Source organism: Nematostella vectensis, chromosome 13, assembly GCF_932526225.1.
Source record: "Nematostella vectensis chromosome 13, jaNemVect1.1, whole genome shotgun sequence".
Lineage (NCBI taxonomy): Eukaryota > Metazoa > Cnidaria > Anthozoa > Actiniaria > Edwardsiidae > Nematostella > Nematostella vectensis.
Window position 1 is genome coordinate 10,293,978 of NC_064046.1, and position 13,498 is coordinate 10,307,475.

Below are 13,498 nucleotides of genomic sequence, written 5' to 3' on the forward strand. Positions count from 1 at the left end.
ATCAATCTAACTAAAGGCCCTCGCATCTGATAAGATATTTAGGCAAAAGGGTTTATTTTTTCGTTGGTGTTATAACGCTCGGCACTTTCCTGGGTGGTGAGTGAGACAAAGTCTGCGAAGCTCATCGGGTGTTCGATGATGTGACCCCTTACAAAAAACACACATTTCTTATGTGAGTAATGGCATTTTTGTAAGACGATTGAACATTGTGAAAGTGTTTCAGCTTTTTCGGAGTAATTGAAAAGGCATTTTTCGAGCACAGGAAAAAAGCCTACGTGACCAAAAGGTGTCAGCCGCCATTTCGTTATCCTAACAGAATAACATTTTAGGGAAACCTATTGCAGCTTTTTAAAAGAAATTGGTGAATGAAGTATAAAACTTTTTTTAGTTATTTTAGTTATTTTATTATAGTTAGTTATTTTTACATTTATTCACAATTTTTTAGATTAATAAAATCAATAACAGTGATTTTGCTAGTACTCTTTAAATTTTGATAAGAAACCACGACATTTTTATGTACATAATAGCAATAGATATCGATTTTCTATGTCACCATATAATCCCATTTTTAACAAAAGCACTGTCTAATCCATGCCTGATATGTGCCCCAAGCTTTTAAAAGACTTTATACACACACATAGACAAACCCTTTCAATATAAAAAATGCACATCTGCAATTTTCATCTCAAATAATTTTTTGCACAAAAGGAGATATTTAGTTAAAGCTAACATTGGACATTCCCAAACAACAGCTATCCCTATGAACAATCAAATTATTTGCCATTTAAAACAAATTGTATAAGGAATTTATTTTGACCTCTAAGCTAAGTCGTCGCTGATTTTTAGAGTATAATATCATAAACCCTTTTTTGAGCAAGAGAAACTAAAAGCCTATGCACGAATTGTATGGGCTCCATCCAAATGATGTTTATGATTAGGGGTCGTCGGGTCTGACCTAGGTGATGGGGGGGGGGGGGGGGGGTGAAGATGGACTCAAGAAAAAAACATTTTTTTACATTTATAGGAGGCCAAAATATTTCGACATAGAGGAGGCCGAATTTCAGTTGAAATATCTGGATTGAAGATCATTCATATACGGGGGAGGGAGCTAATAGCCATTAATTAATTTGCTCTCTGTATTCAATGCAGTCATGTCGCACACAATTGACCGTTGCGAGAAACGCGCTAGACAAAATACATTTTTCTGTCTGTCTATCATGACGCTGCTTTTTGAGGTTATAATAATAATAATAAGAGCCAAGATACTTGTGTGTTGACCCCCTTTTATCTGCACTAGGTGATGCATTACTTACAACATGTATCCGTTGACATGATGACAAGGAGCTAAATCTATCGTGGTGTGGGCCGACGTGAAGGGTGATCTCACGCATAGCGGACATTAGACTAACGGAAGAGTGAAATAGGCTAGTTGGACTTTGTGGCACATACGACTGTGTTGGGATCTGCTACTCGTGGTTGTTGCTGGCCCCACCGCGGTTAAACATACTGAGCAAGGAACACCGTCCGGATCATTGTCATATGAGTCTTTACTCACAACCCTTAAGAGAAAGGAAAGGACAGAAAAGCGAGCTGTCTTTGATAACTTGTACAAGGAACGCTATTGGGATCAAAGGATATTGTCAATGTCAGTCTGAACTTATGTGAAATTACGACAAAAAGCAGCGAAAAGCAAAAACGACAATAAGGAAAGGGGACAAAAACATTTATTGTTTTTGAGGAATAAAAAACACGGAACATAGCACGTTTGGGAAAAAAATTATCTTGCATAAGATCATTGTGGTTTAGTTTATAAGGATGTACAAGCTGAAAGTTATACTAAAAATCCGTTTGCGATTAACTTTGTTCCTTGAGGAGTCGTGGACCATTTCGTGACGGTGACCGGTGTTCAATGACAGACTAATGGAAACACACGCTTAGAACACTCAGCAAAAAGTTAAATATAACCCCGCCGCAAGGCTATCAAGACTGTGGCTTCCGGAATAGCTAAACTATTCCACTTGTAGTGGCTCCTGAAATCCAAAGAAATTCGTGGAAGAACAAAGAATTTGAAAGCCTTTCAAGGCTTCTCGAATAGTATAGTACATGAAGTCTTTTTGTGCGATCACCAGATCACTGCTTCACAATCCTTTGACAACGTTACCTTGAAAAGAAACAGAGATTTGTTTTAATGCTATTTTTGTGACGGTTTTTGAGACAGCTTTTTTGAGTGGTTATTAACGTCAGATTTACACTGGAACAATATGCAAACAAACCTTACATCAGCGCCAACCGAGCGAATTCTACCAACTACAGAACCCATAGACCACACAAGCAGAGCCTGGAAGACGGTAGCTCTGTTTTTCATCGCTGTTTGTATCATTATCGTGAATTCTATCGTGTGCGTGCTCGTGTTCCGTGATCGCCAGCTGCGTGACACGGTTCGTAACGGCGCCTTGGTGGGTCTTGCCCTCTCTGGCCTTCTTATGGTGGGAGTTCTGATATTTCAAATACTTACAAGCTTTGGCATCGGGAACAAGTCTGTTATACTTTGTGATATATTCGCTAAGGTATTCCGCGTACTTATTTACGTCAGCATTCTGCATATGTTTATTCTGAGTACTGATCGCCACATAGCGGTGTTTTCTCCGCTGCACTATCGGATGATCGTTACGCGGGCTCGCATGACAGTCGTGCTGTGTATGGCGTGGCTTGTACCGTGTATTTCTATCGGTATCATTTCGTTCTTCTTGGAGATAAATAAAGACTTCACTACTAAAAGCTGCTTTTTCGGTTGTACGAGATTATTTTTGAGGCATAAAACTCACCTAAACTTACGGATTCACATGTACTTCAATGCAGTGGTCTTGTTTTTGATACCGCTGATCATCATCATCGTGGTAAACGCTCGTATTGCTAAGACGTCTTGGTACCAGTCTACTCGAGTGGATCCCATGAGCCATGTGAACATGCGTAATAGGCGACCGCGGACTCGTGAGATGAAATGGGCAAAGACCATTGGTAAGTCGTTAGATTTAGGGGGGGCGGTGTGGGGGACAGACATTACTTGACAACTGGGAAGAAGCAATACAGGGAAAAGAGGAGGTTACGGGCATTTGGAAAACACGAAAAGACATTTAAGGCATCTCTAATGCTTGGTGCACACTAGTGAAATAACGACATAGGCGCGCGCACTGTTTGTTTATCTGTTCATATGTTCAAGTTTGAATGGCTCGACATAAAGGCATGAGCCCGACATTAAGATATGGACATAACAACATAAGAAAAAAAAAACTTGTTTTTTTCTTTAATGTTGTTATGTCCATGTCGGCTTAAGGTAATTCCCTTGAACTGCACTGCGCACCCCTTCTGCGCATAGTGGCGCGCGCTGTTTGTTCGAATTTTCCGGTATTAAGTGTGCGCGCGTTTAAGGTAATTCCCTTAAAATAGTTCTACAACCCAGAACTTTTTAAAACTTGGCATAAACAATATTGAAGTTAAGGGCTTTCAACAAATGTAATAAAAAAATGGGGGTACCGACCTCGTTTTCACAACAGAGGGGCGTAGATTTGACGCGTTTTTACTGATCGCGCAAGGAAAAATCCCAACTCTTAGTTTTCAAAAAGAGTGCCTATAGACTTTAGAAAATAAAGTTCTGTTTGTGGTAACCGACTTCCCCTAAGGGGGGGGGGGGGGGGGGGGTGCGCACTTATATGTATCATATGGAAAAAGCAAAGTATTCGAAGAGTCAGGAGCAAAAAATGGCGAAATTAAAATTGCAAGGTTGTGTTAGCTTACATTTTGTGTATATTTTGCATAGAGGTTCCTTGCATAATATAAAACAAAATAAGCTTTCTGAGATATGTTTGAGCAAAGTTGCCATAGATCATGAAAAAAGTAGCAATTTCGCCCAAATTGGGCAATTTCAGAAAAATCAAGAGTCTTTCAATCTCAAGAACGGATTATCTACCAAAAAATATTAAAGCTTACTTTGTTTTTTTATTCCACAAGGAACATCTATGCAAAAAATCAAGCAAATATAAGCTAACACGACCTTACAATTTGAACTTTGCCAATTTCTGCCCCTGTCATTCGAAGATGCCTGAATAAGAAATGACCTAATGACCCACTTTTTGGCCACCAAAATTGTGATTATTTGACATTTCACAAGCATTTTCAACAAATTTAGATGGTTAAGATCTACTGTCAAAAATTGTCTTATTACTTTGAAATTCCAATAATACAGCCATGCTTGCAAAAGCCATAATAAAATTATGAAGATTACGCAGGTCTTCACTTAAAAAGAGATTCATAACCCATGTTTATATCCGTCTAGACTTAATTAACGCACATTTCCTTTAATTATCGTTTATTCCCCTATAATAATGAGGGCAATGTTTGGTTGTCGATCCAGGTCAACTGCTAAGGCTAGTTTTATTTCCATTTTTAGTCTTTGGTGCTACCGAGATCACAGTAGTATAGTACGGCCAAAATCACCCATTTTTTTAAACGAGTAAGCAGCGATTTGAATCCTTGACCGGCGCCGTTGGACAATTAGGTACGCTCGGCTGAACACGGAGCGAAGCAAACTAGCCTGCGAGGTGGAAAGTCTGCAAGGCTGTCATCGGCGCACATTAATCTGTTATATAAATTAAACAAAAATAAGAGATAACAGATTACTTACCTTGCTTCGAAAACTGACAGTTCTGAATTTTAGACCACGAAAATTTATGAAATCCGTATCGAATGCGCCGGTGACAGCCTTACTCGTTTTAAAAAATGGCTAGCGGCCAGGGAAAATAGTTTAGCTCGGATGTTTTGCCACATACCGAATGTAAGTGTACCCTGGCATAGGTCTGCGAGAAAAAAATATTTCGTTTGTTGTATTTTCCTCGCGAATTTCGACGGTATTTGAGTGCTACCGAAAATGGCGCCTCCAACCTTGTTTCTTTTCTTAGTAGGGGGAGAGAAGTCATATATTTCGTTACGAAAACCCCCAAAAATCGTATATTACACATAAATATGACAACAACAAGGCATGTTCTAAGTTTTAAGGCAAAAAATCGCGACTTCAATCCACTCGTTTTACCTCTAAGAATAACAGCCGATTCCAAGCTACGAACAAGCTTCAAAACCATTGCCTGGGCTACCTGTGGTGACGGTTGGTGTATATATGATTTGAAGCATCTCAAAAGATATTATTGTGTTTTAGGTCTACTGACGGTTGGTGTATATATGATTTGCAGCATCTCAAAAGATATTATTGTGTTTTTAGGTCTAGTGACGGTTGGTGTATATACACCTATTTCAATGAACGTTGTCGGTGCAAATGGCGAATGGCAAATGGTAGTTGTAAGATAAATCGCGGCTTGTGGGTATTATAACCCCTAAGAGTAAAGAGTAATTAAACTAATCGTACGAGTTATTCACATTTCCCTGCTTTTAGTGAAATATGAGGAGCCCTTGGTAATTTTTGATGGTAGCACTGCCATTTGGCAATTGCCATTTGTCATTTGCGCTGACAACGTATTTTGAAATAGGTGTATGATTTGCAGCATCTCAAATTAGACTATTGTGTTTTCAGGTCTAGTGGTGGGTGTATTTATATCATGCTATATCCCACTCATGTCCCTTGACCTCTACCAAGTAATTAACGGTCCCAGCCTCCAAGCATCACAGGCCATGTACTATCTCGCTTACATCAATGCTATCATCAACCCAACCATCTGTACCCTACGTAGCCGGGACTTCAAACGTGCCCTTGCGTCGTTATGGCTACGCCGTGACGTCACACCACAGGATATCCACAGGGATAGTGTTGTAACAGTTAGTAGCACGAGGCGCGATGAAGGTGAGGGCTGGTTGTGGTGGTTCAAGAGAGACGAAAGTGAGATTTCTTCAAGCACTACTACGACTTCTTTCACGTTAGTCATCTCAAGGTCTAGCCTAGAAGTAGCCTGCTAGCCGGCTTTCAATCGGGGCGCAAAGGCCGAGGATCGCTTGGGCCGATAATACGGACAGGAGCATAAAATGGCAAAGCTCAAATTGTAAGGCTGTGTTAGCTTGCTTGACTTTTTACCTAGAGATTCCTTGTTCAATATAAAACAAAATACGCATTAGTATTAGTTTGGTATTTAATCCGATCATGAGATACTGAAAGTTGTAAGACTCTTGATTTAGCTGAAATTACCCAATTTGGTTCCCTGTTAGCAAAGGCCTCTTTTCTCTGTATTTCGCTTGGCTGGCGTTCGCCAGTCCATCGAAATACACGAAATCCAGAGAAAAGAAACATCAGGGGCGAAATTTCCAATTTTTTTTTATGATCTACTGCAACTTTGCTCACTAAAGCTTATTTTGTTTTATATTATGCACGGAACCTCTAGGCAAAACATAGTCAAAATGTAAGCTAACACAACCTTAGCTTTTTGCCATTTTTTGCTCGTGTCCAGGATACGAGGAAATATGTTCAAGCATATCCAGTGCTCCTCGTCCTTTACTCGCCAGAGGTTCCCGATGTCCCAACTAACACAAGATGAGAGCCGGTCAATTTGGAAAAAAATCCCTGAGTAATGTTTTACGTGTTAGCAATAAATAGCTTGAAAAGTTGCTTTTTTTTAAGAGTTTGCGCTAATGATATCACACATTATTGACTCGATGGCATAGGGACAATGGTAAAATTGCTCAAACACTGAAACTTCTTATGCCTTGTGCACACTAGTGACACAATGACATAACGACATGGGCGCACGCACTCCTACGTTCAAGTGTGCATTTCGACATTTTGACATAAGCCCAACATAACGACATAAACATAATGGCATAAGAGAAAAACATGTTTTTTCTTTTATGTCATTGTGTCCATGCCGTTATGTCGGGACTAAACGAGTGCGCGTGCCCATGTCGTTATGTCACTAGTGTGCACCAGGCATTACACGCTAGTTATTTCGAATTCCATTAAGGAAGAAATTCTATTTCAGAAAAAGTCAATCAATTGGAGCGTACATGTGTAACATAGGTACTACGACTTCTTATGCCAAGTGCACACTAGCAACATAACAACATAACGACATGGGCGCGCGCACTATGTTTAGCCCGACATAACGACATGGACATAATGACATAAAAGAAAAAAAACATGTTTCTTCCCTTATGTCGTTATGTTGAAGATAAGAGTGCGCGCGCGAAGCTGTCCACAGACATATTATTTTGACGGTGAGCCAATCAGAATCAAATATTGTATTGAATATATTGAAAATTACCCAGAAGACCCTGGAGACGAGGTTGCAGAGACGCAAATGGAATGTTTTATTAGAAAAACTGCAAGGATTACCGCAGAATAGCTATACTGTACATACCTAAGAATTTAGGTGTTATTTATTCTTCATTAATGTAAAATGATATAATTTGAAAAGAATATTTGCTTCGCAATGATATTCGGCCCCACTAGATAGTATGATACGTAATCTGTTTCCCTATTATATTAATCTTTTTTAATGTAAACATCAGTTAAAACTATAATAACAAGCTACTAATAGTATGGAATAAAGATCCCTCATCGGCTACAACCTTGCTTCTCTTTTCCGATATGCTCCATTAGGTTGCCTAGCAACGGATCTATCGGCTTTCCCCTATTGAGACGCTTCTCCATGGCAACCAGAAGAGTTATGCTGTTGAACATATGACTCAGGAGATCGTGCTGCGAAAAGACCAAAACTGCAGTTTTGTCAAAAGATATTTAGGCATGCAATGACAAGCAAAAAAAAGATCGGCTCGATTTGCTCACAACCGCAGCGCAGATTATGAAGAAATTGCATATCTGTATGTCTTACTGGTGATTCTCTATGATCAGCAAATCACAGGGAGCACACAGATCGGCTCGATTTGCTCACAACCGCACCGCAGTAGAACTGTTCCCCGAATATTTGCCCACGCCGTGTATGTAATAATATCCACCCAAATTTGTAAATGCCAGCACATGCAGCGGGGTAGTAAATATCTAAATATTTCAAATCCGCTGACGACCGTTTTATTCTTGCTCAAACACTGTCCCCCCCAACGGTCATAGAGTCTTGGACCGAGAAGAAAAAAATTCCGTTCGAGCACGGGAGATCCGAGTTATCAGAAGGTAACTGTACTATACCTCTGTAAGCCCTGCGCGATACTTGTTCGAGATCTCCACCAAGTCAGGGTAGTCACAGTTGCTCACTCCTGTAAATTATATTGAAGTGTTAAAAAACTGACTCAGCTGCTTGTTTCAGGCAGCCTTGATTAATACCAAGTGTTTCTCCGATGGATGCATTTGGGAAATGCATGCGTCATTTTCTATTGAATTAGGTAAGGGCCTGGTCCATAGGTCGCACTGCTGACGCGGATCATCATTCTCTGAACCACTTTTAGTCATGTGTGTGCGTATATTCATTATATATAGTGCAAATGTGCGCCATACTTTATTATAATTTCAATGTTTTTCAATATTAATTATGTACTTATATTATATTGTAACTTACACGTAATTCACCGTAATTCACCCGGCTTTAATCTTTATAAATAAACCATCTTCTTTATGAATAAACCATCTATCCGAATCTAAGGCTATGTTCTAATGTCGTATTATCCATGAGCCGTATTCAATCCATGCAAATGACCAAGTCGATTGTTTCATCTTAATTCGCATGTAATTGCATTGAGTACGGCTCATGGATAATACGACGTTTGAACTTAGCCTTATAGTTTGAATTAGCACAAGAACAGTTCGACGTCTAAATCAATCAAGTTCGGCATAGCGATGAGCACGATCGCACCAGTCATGCTGCACAGCAAAAGCGCGGTACGGATTGATGCGTCGAGCTTTTGATGTGCTACTGTACCATCCCCCCCAGCCACCCCCCCCCCCCCCCCCCCCATGGGTACGCCCCCATGTGCTGACACATTTACTCACCCCTCTGGCGTTTCTCCAGACCCAGCGTGCTCATGATAAATGGTAGTCTTGGCTCCTACACAACAAAACAAAAGCAATGTAAGGTGGGGTCACACTTAGCATAAAAAAGCAGACTTTCCCGGCCACGTGGGGAGATAAAAATCACCCCCCCCCCCCCATCCATGGTTTGCATGTCAGCTCAATTCCCCTTTACTTTTGTCGCTTTTCAAAGTAGGTTTTACTGAATGTTTGGTATATGCATGTAAAGTTATAAAAAGGAGCCTCACGTATAGTAGATGTGGTAGTTTAACGTTCACACTTATCCTCAGCCCAGTGCCGACTTCCTGGGGACTGGAAACTAGAAAGCCATACACAACACTGTGCATGTACTTGTGGCCAGTCTTCTCCAACGCGAGCTCGGTCCGCTCCACTAGGTCACGCATTCGATAAAATGCGTGACATAGATCACCACCGAACTCTTGTGTGAGGAAAATTATGTGTTCTCTTTCGTTGACAAGTGCGATTGCGTTACTGGTTCCGTCACGCCAGATTCCTCGCCCCGAGCTCCAGGTGTCGTCGCAGTCTAACTTCTGATTTCTGAAAATGCCATGCTTGGTTATCAGCGTGTCACGTGATTTACTGCTTATTCGGGCAAGCTTGTAGTACTCGCTGTCTGGTTCTGTTGAAAGAAGTGCAGAGAAAATTCAGACATATTAATGCATCGTTACTTAAAGATCGGATAGGATGTAAAATAGCATCAATATTTCATGTTTTAACAATAAAATTGAGCCGCTTTTTGTGGGATGAATTGAATTTCACAGCAATATGATTCGATTCTGAATTGACATTTCATTTTATTTATTCTTTTCTGCAGTGAAAGATTGATCACACACTACTGGATTCGTTTTTGTAATTGCTAGTTGAAATGACTGAATCTTAATTTTCGTTGACTACAAAGGAAAGCAGAGCGTTTCATTTCACGTTCCATAAGAGCCTTGTGTGCCAAGAGCAGCAAACCTAAGTTGTCTCTCATATCTTGTTAAGGACAATCTTGTTAAGGACTAGAAGTGCATTGCATTGTTGCCCTCAAAACGACGTCTTTTAGCGTCTCTTAGCCATAGAGGCTAGCAGTCAAAACCCATTTTAAAGCGTTTGAGATGTTGAAAATGTTTCTGCATTAGTATATTTTCTGTTCCTTTCCTTAAATAGACTTTGCTCCGCTTTTTTGTTGTCGGCCCACGATTTTTAAGAAATTCTCGTCACTGTCAGCTGAACAAAGGATAAAAATACGATTTTCCTTACACACCTTTCAAGCTGTCCAAAGCCTGCTTTACAACATTTTGGATTTCTCTTCTCTCGTTAGGAGAGCAAACCCAGGCAAAGGGAAATCCTTGCAGAGACCGCACAACTCTCACACGACACGAGACAACATGTGCATCAAGGGTCCCAGTAACGCCCACGAGGGACACCACATTGGATGGATAAACATAAGACACATTTTTTTCTACTCTTGGATATGAGGACTCGTGTTTTGAGGGAAAGTCCCCTTGTTCTGTGCTACTATGCGGTGCAGATGAGATTCTATTTTCTTCATAGGAAAAAGTATCTGTTTCTTGTGTCCTTTCGTCACCTTGGTATCGTTCTTTATCGAAACTAGTCTCAGAACCTAGGTCTTTTATGTGAGCATCTGTTAATAAAGATGTTTTTTCTTTAATAGAAATTTGAGAGGCCCCAGGCACTTCTCTGAGGTATTCCAGTCCCATCCTATCATCTTTTCTCCCAACGAAAGGTTGACTGAAAGGAGACACGTCGGAGTCACAATTATCAATTTTTCTTTTATCCCTTATTCCTGATGTCTGAGTGGCCCTAGGCACTTTTCTGTAGGACTCCACACAAAAGTTGCTAATAACCGGATCAAAAAGTTTGATAAATGTGTAATAACATTCCTCGTCAGTCGCCCTTATACCAATAGTGTCTCTATAACTAACATCGTAACTTAAAATATCAAATAACCTGAACCCGTAAACCGTCTTTGCGTCTTTATACTCCTCATAAATCGCTTCATTAAGGAATTGTGATGCCACCGTCTTTCTGTTTTTCTGCTGCAGCAGAATCTCTCGAAATGCTTCATTACTTGGTGAGGGATCTTCTTCGGCTTCAAGACCGAGGAGACTTCGGATCCAATCATTTCTTATTGTTGCTGCGAAACCCGCGCCAGTTGCCGCAACGGCTGCGAGAAATATGAGATGTCTTCGCTCAGATGACATGAGCAGGGATGGGCGCTTTGTTATGTCTGCGGCAACCAGTTGTTACGTGTAATATAATTTGTCGCGCGCGCGTTAGAGGCTTGTCCCGTGGCGCGCGCCGTACCAACTAGAATAGCTTCTTTTTTTTAGTGGTGAACGATGAAGGAAACAGAGAGGTTATAAAAGGCGGAAGCTAGTAGCTTGGATGTAGGGGCGGAGGTGGCATAAAAGTATTTGTGTGTGCAAGTAAATGTTTGGTGGTAGTGCTGATGCTTTTGTAATATTCAAATTTCACTACTAGAAAGTCATATCTTTCTTCTTTTCGTGGCCATCTTTGGATAGTTTCTGGCCAGCAGGTTGATATTATAGAGGTTCTTATATGAGGACAATTACTGTATCATCAAAGAAAATGTAAATACGTACAGTATGGAGTTTTTTATACTTTGGTGCAGGTGCCGGTGACGGGCAGTGACAGGGGTCCCTACCCCCCCCCCCCCCCCCCACGATAGTTCAATAGTGTGTGTGTGTTTTTTGGAGGGGGCAGCGGTTTACACGCGGTTTACTTTTACTAGATATGTAACAAGCGTTACATTAATCTATTGGTGTAAAATAATTTTTAAAATATTATGCATTATGCATTTTTAAACTGTTTATTTTTCATTTTTAGCGGTACTCTTTGTCAAACCGAGGTAGCCCCACCATGGTCTACCTCGCAACCGGCCGCCATTTTGTTGGTCAGAGAAAAACTCGCTATATGAGCGGAGGCTTATAAAAACATTCCATTAAGCCCGAGAAATGCTATCTTTCCTTATCTAACTTTATAATTGTTTTTTAAAGTGAATCAGTAAAAGATTGCTTTCAGTTTTTTCATTTCCGGGGATATTTACGTTAAGTTGCGTGATAGTTAAACAAGGTAGGTACTTCATGTATGGCTCATTCTGATGTACGGACCACAAACGAAGTCTGTTATGTGCGAGCATAGAAAATTCGTCGCGATGCTCTCCTGCCTCTCCCTCGTATCTCTACAAGCTTATCCCTCGTCCCAATTCAAGCCTCTCTCTTGTATCCCTGCAAGCCTCTCCCTCGTATCCCTGCAAGCCTCTCCCTAGTATTCCTACAAGCCTCTCCCTCGTATCCCTACATGCCTCTCCCTCGTATCCCTACAAGCATCTCCCTCGTATCCCTACAAGCCTCTCCCTCGTATCCCTACATGCCTCTCCCTCGTATCCCTACAAGCCTCTCCCTCGTATCTGTAACCGTCGGAACTTGACATTTACCGTGCGGTTACGAAAAATGTAGAAACAAATGCAATACTGAAGGCAAAACTATCAGGTTCTGACACCAGCCAAAAAGTAGGCAAAAATAAATGGAATGAAACGAAAACGATCGAGCGAAAGGCAACGTGAGAACGAATACATGATGCAAGGCATGGACTTATAAGGATTTATTAACAAATTATATAATAAATTTTAACTGATAACAAACATAGTCAAATCCGGAGAAAAGGTGACCTAAGCCAAAGGCTAGTTTTAAAAACAAAGTACTTACAACCGGTAAATCAAACTGAACACAACTGGCATGACAGGCCCGTACGGACAGCGCTCTAAGCTTGTAGCTTATCTCTGCTAACTGTCTTCCCTGAGCAACTACATTTCTCGCTCCCGCATCACGCCTCGCAAGCAAAGCGTCTTCTTTGCTCAACGGTACTAAAAAAAACTAACCGATACTGTAAAAACAGCCGCTTTTATACTCGCTTGGGGACGCGCATTTTTCTAGGGACGCTAACATTTACTACCGTTCAAATTACTCAGCGTCCATTGTCCTGTCAAATTTAGAAACTAATCTTCCTGGGTAATGGTAAAAGGACGCTTACTTGATTCAATTAGCACTATCAAGCTATTGATACTAATCTAAAGGAATTTGAAACATGTTGAAAGTAAATCCCTAAACGTGTACGGGTCGAATTAGAATCACGTTTGAAAAACAATCCGTAAAATACGTAAAACAATTATAATCGCAATCCAAAAATCGCTTACTTAAAATCTTTGCAAAATCTAAAACAACTCAAAATACCACCCGGTCACATATCCCTTCAAGCCTCTCCCTCGTATCCCTACAAGCCTCTCCCTCGTATCCCTTCAAGCCTCTCCCTCGTATCCCTACAAGCCTCTCCCTCGTATCCCTTTCAATCATCTCCCTCGTATCCCTACAAGCCTCTCCCTCGTTTCCCTACAAGCCTCTCCCTCGTATCCCTACAAGCCTCTCCCTCGTATCCCTTTCAATCATCTCCCTCGTATCCCTACAAGCCTCTCCCTCGTGCAGGGTGCAAGCGAACCCT

General features: G+C 40.9%; 2 protein-coding genes and 1 long non-coding RNA gene across 5 annotated transcripts; 1 reads left to right on the plus strand and 2 right to left on the minus strand.

The window, feature by feature from the left end:
* Window positions 1-1,707: 1,707 nt before the first annotated feature.
* On the minus strand, window positions 1,708-2,404 carry LOC116619047. The gene is made up of 2 exons (XR_004296480.2): window positions 2,279-2,404; window positions 1,708-2,161 (listed from the first exon to the last, which is right to left on the minus strand). It is a non-coding gene; the product is annotated as an uncharacterized LOC116619047 (long non-coding RNA).
* LOC5513803 (histamine H2 receptor) lies at window positions 2,155-7,562 on the plus strand. Its single transcript, XM_032383357.2, has 2 exons — window positions 2,155-3,018; window positions 5,582-7,562. The coding sequence occupies exons 1-2, from the start codon at window positions 2,262-2,264 to the stop codon at window positions 5,959-5,961; spliced, it is 1,137 nt and encodes a 378-aa protein (XP_032239248.2). The 5' UTR covers window positions 2,155-2,261; the 3' UTR covers window positions 5,962-7,562.
* On the minus strand, window positions 7,279-11,520 carry LOC5513833 (creatine kinase M-type). 3 transcript variants are annotated; one of them, XM_048721075.1, is made up of 5 exons: window positions 10,221-11,519; window positions 9,202-9,593; window positions 8,936-8,990; window positions 8,138-8,205; window positions 7,279-7,693 (listed from the first exon to the last, which is right to left on the minus strand). In XM_048721075.1, exons 1-5 carry the CDS (start codon window positions 11,179-11,181, stop codon window positions 7,550-7,552), a joined length of 1,620 nt encoding a protein of 539 aa, XP_048577032.1. In that variant the 5' UTR covers window positions 11,182-11,519; the 3' UTR covers window positions 7,279-7,549. The 3 variants fall into 3 exon arrangements, with proteins under 3 accessions (XP_048577032.1, XP_048577034.1, XP_048577033.1); XM_048721077.1 differs by having other exon boundaries at window positions 10,928-11,517; XM_048721076.1 differs by lacking the exon at window positions 8,138-8,205 and having other exon boundaries at window positions 10,221-11,520.
* Window positions 11,521-13,498: the final 1,978 nt, after the last annotated feature.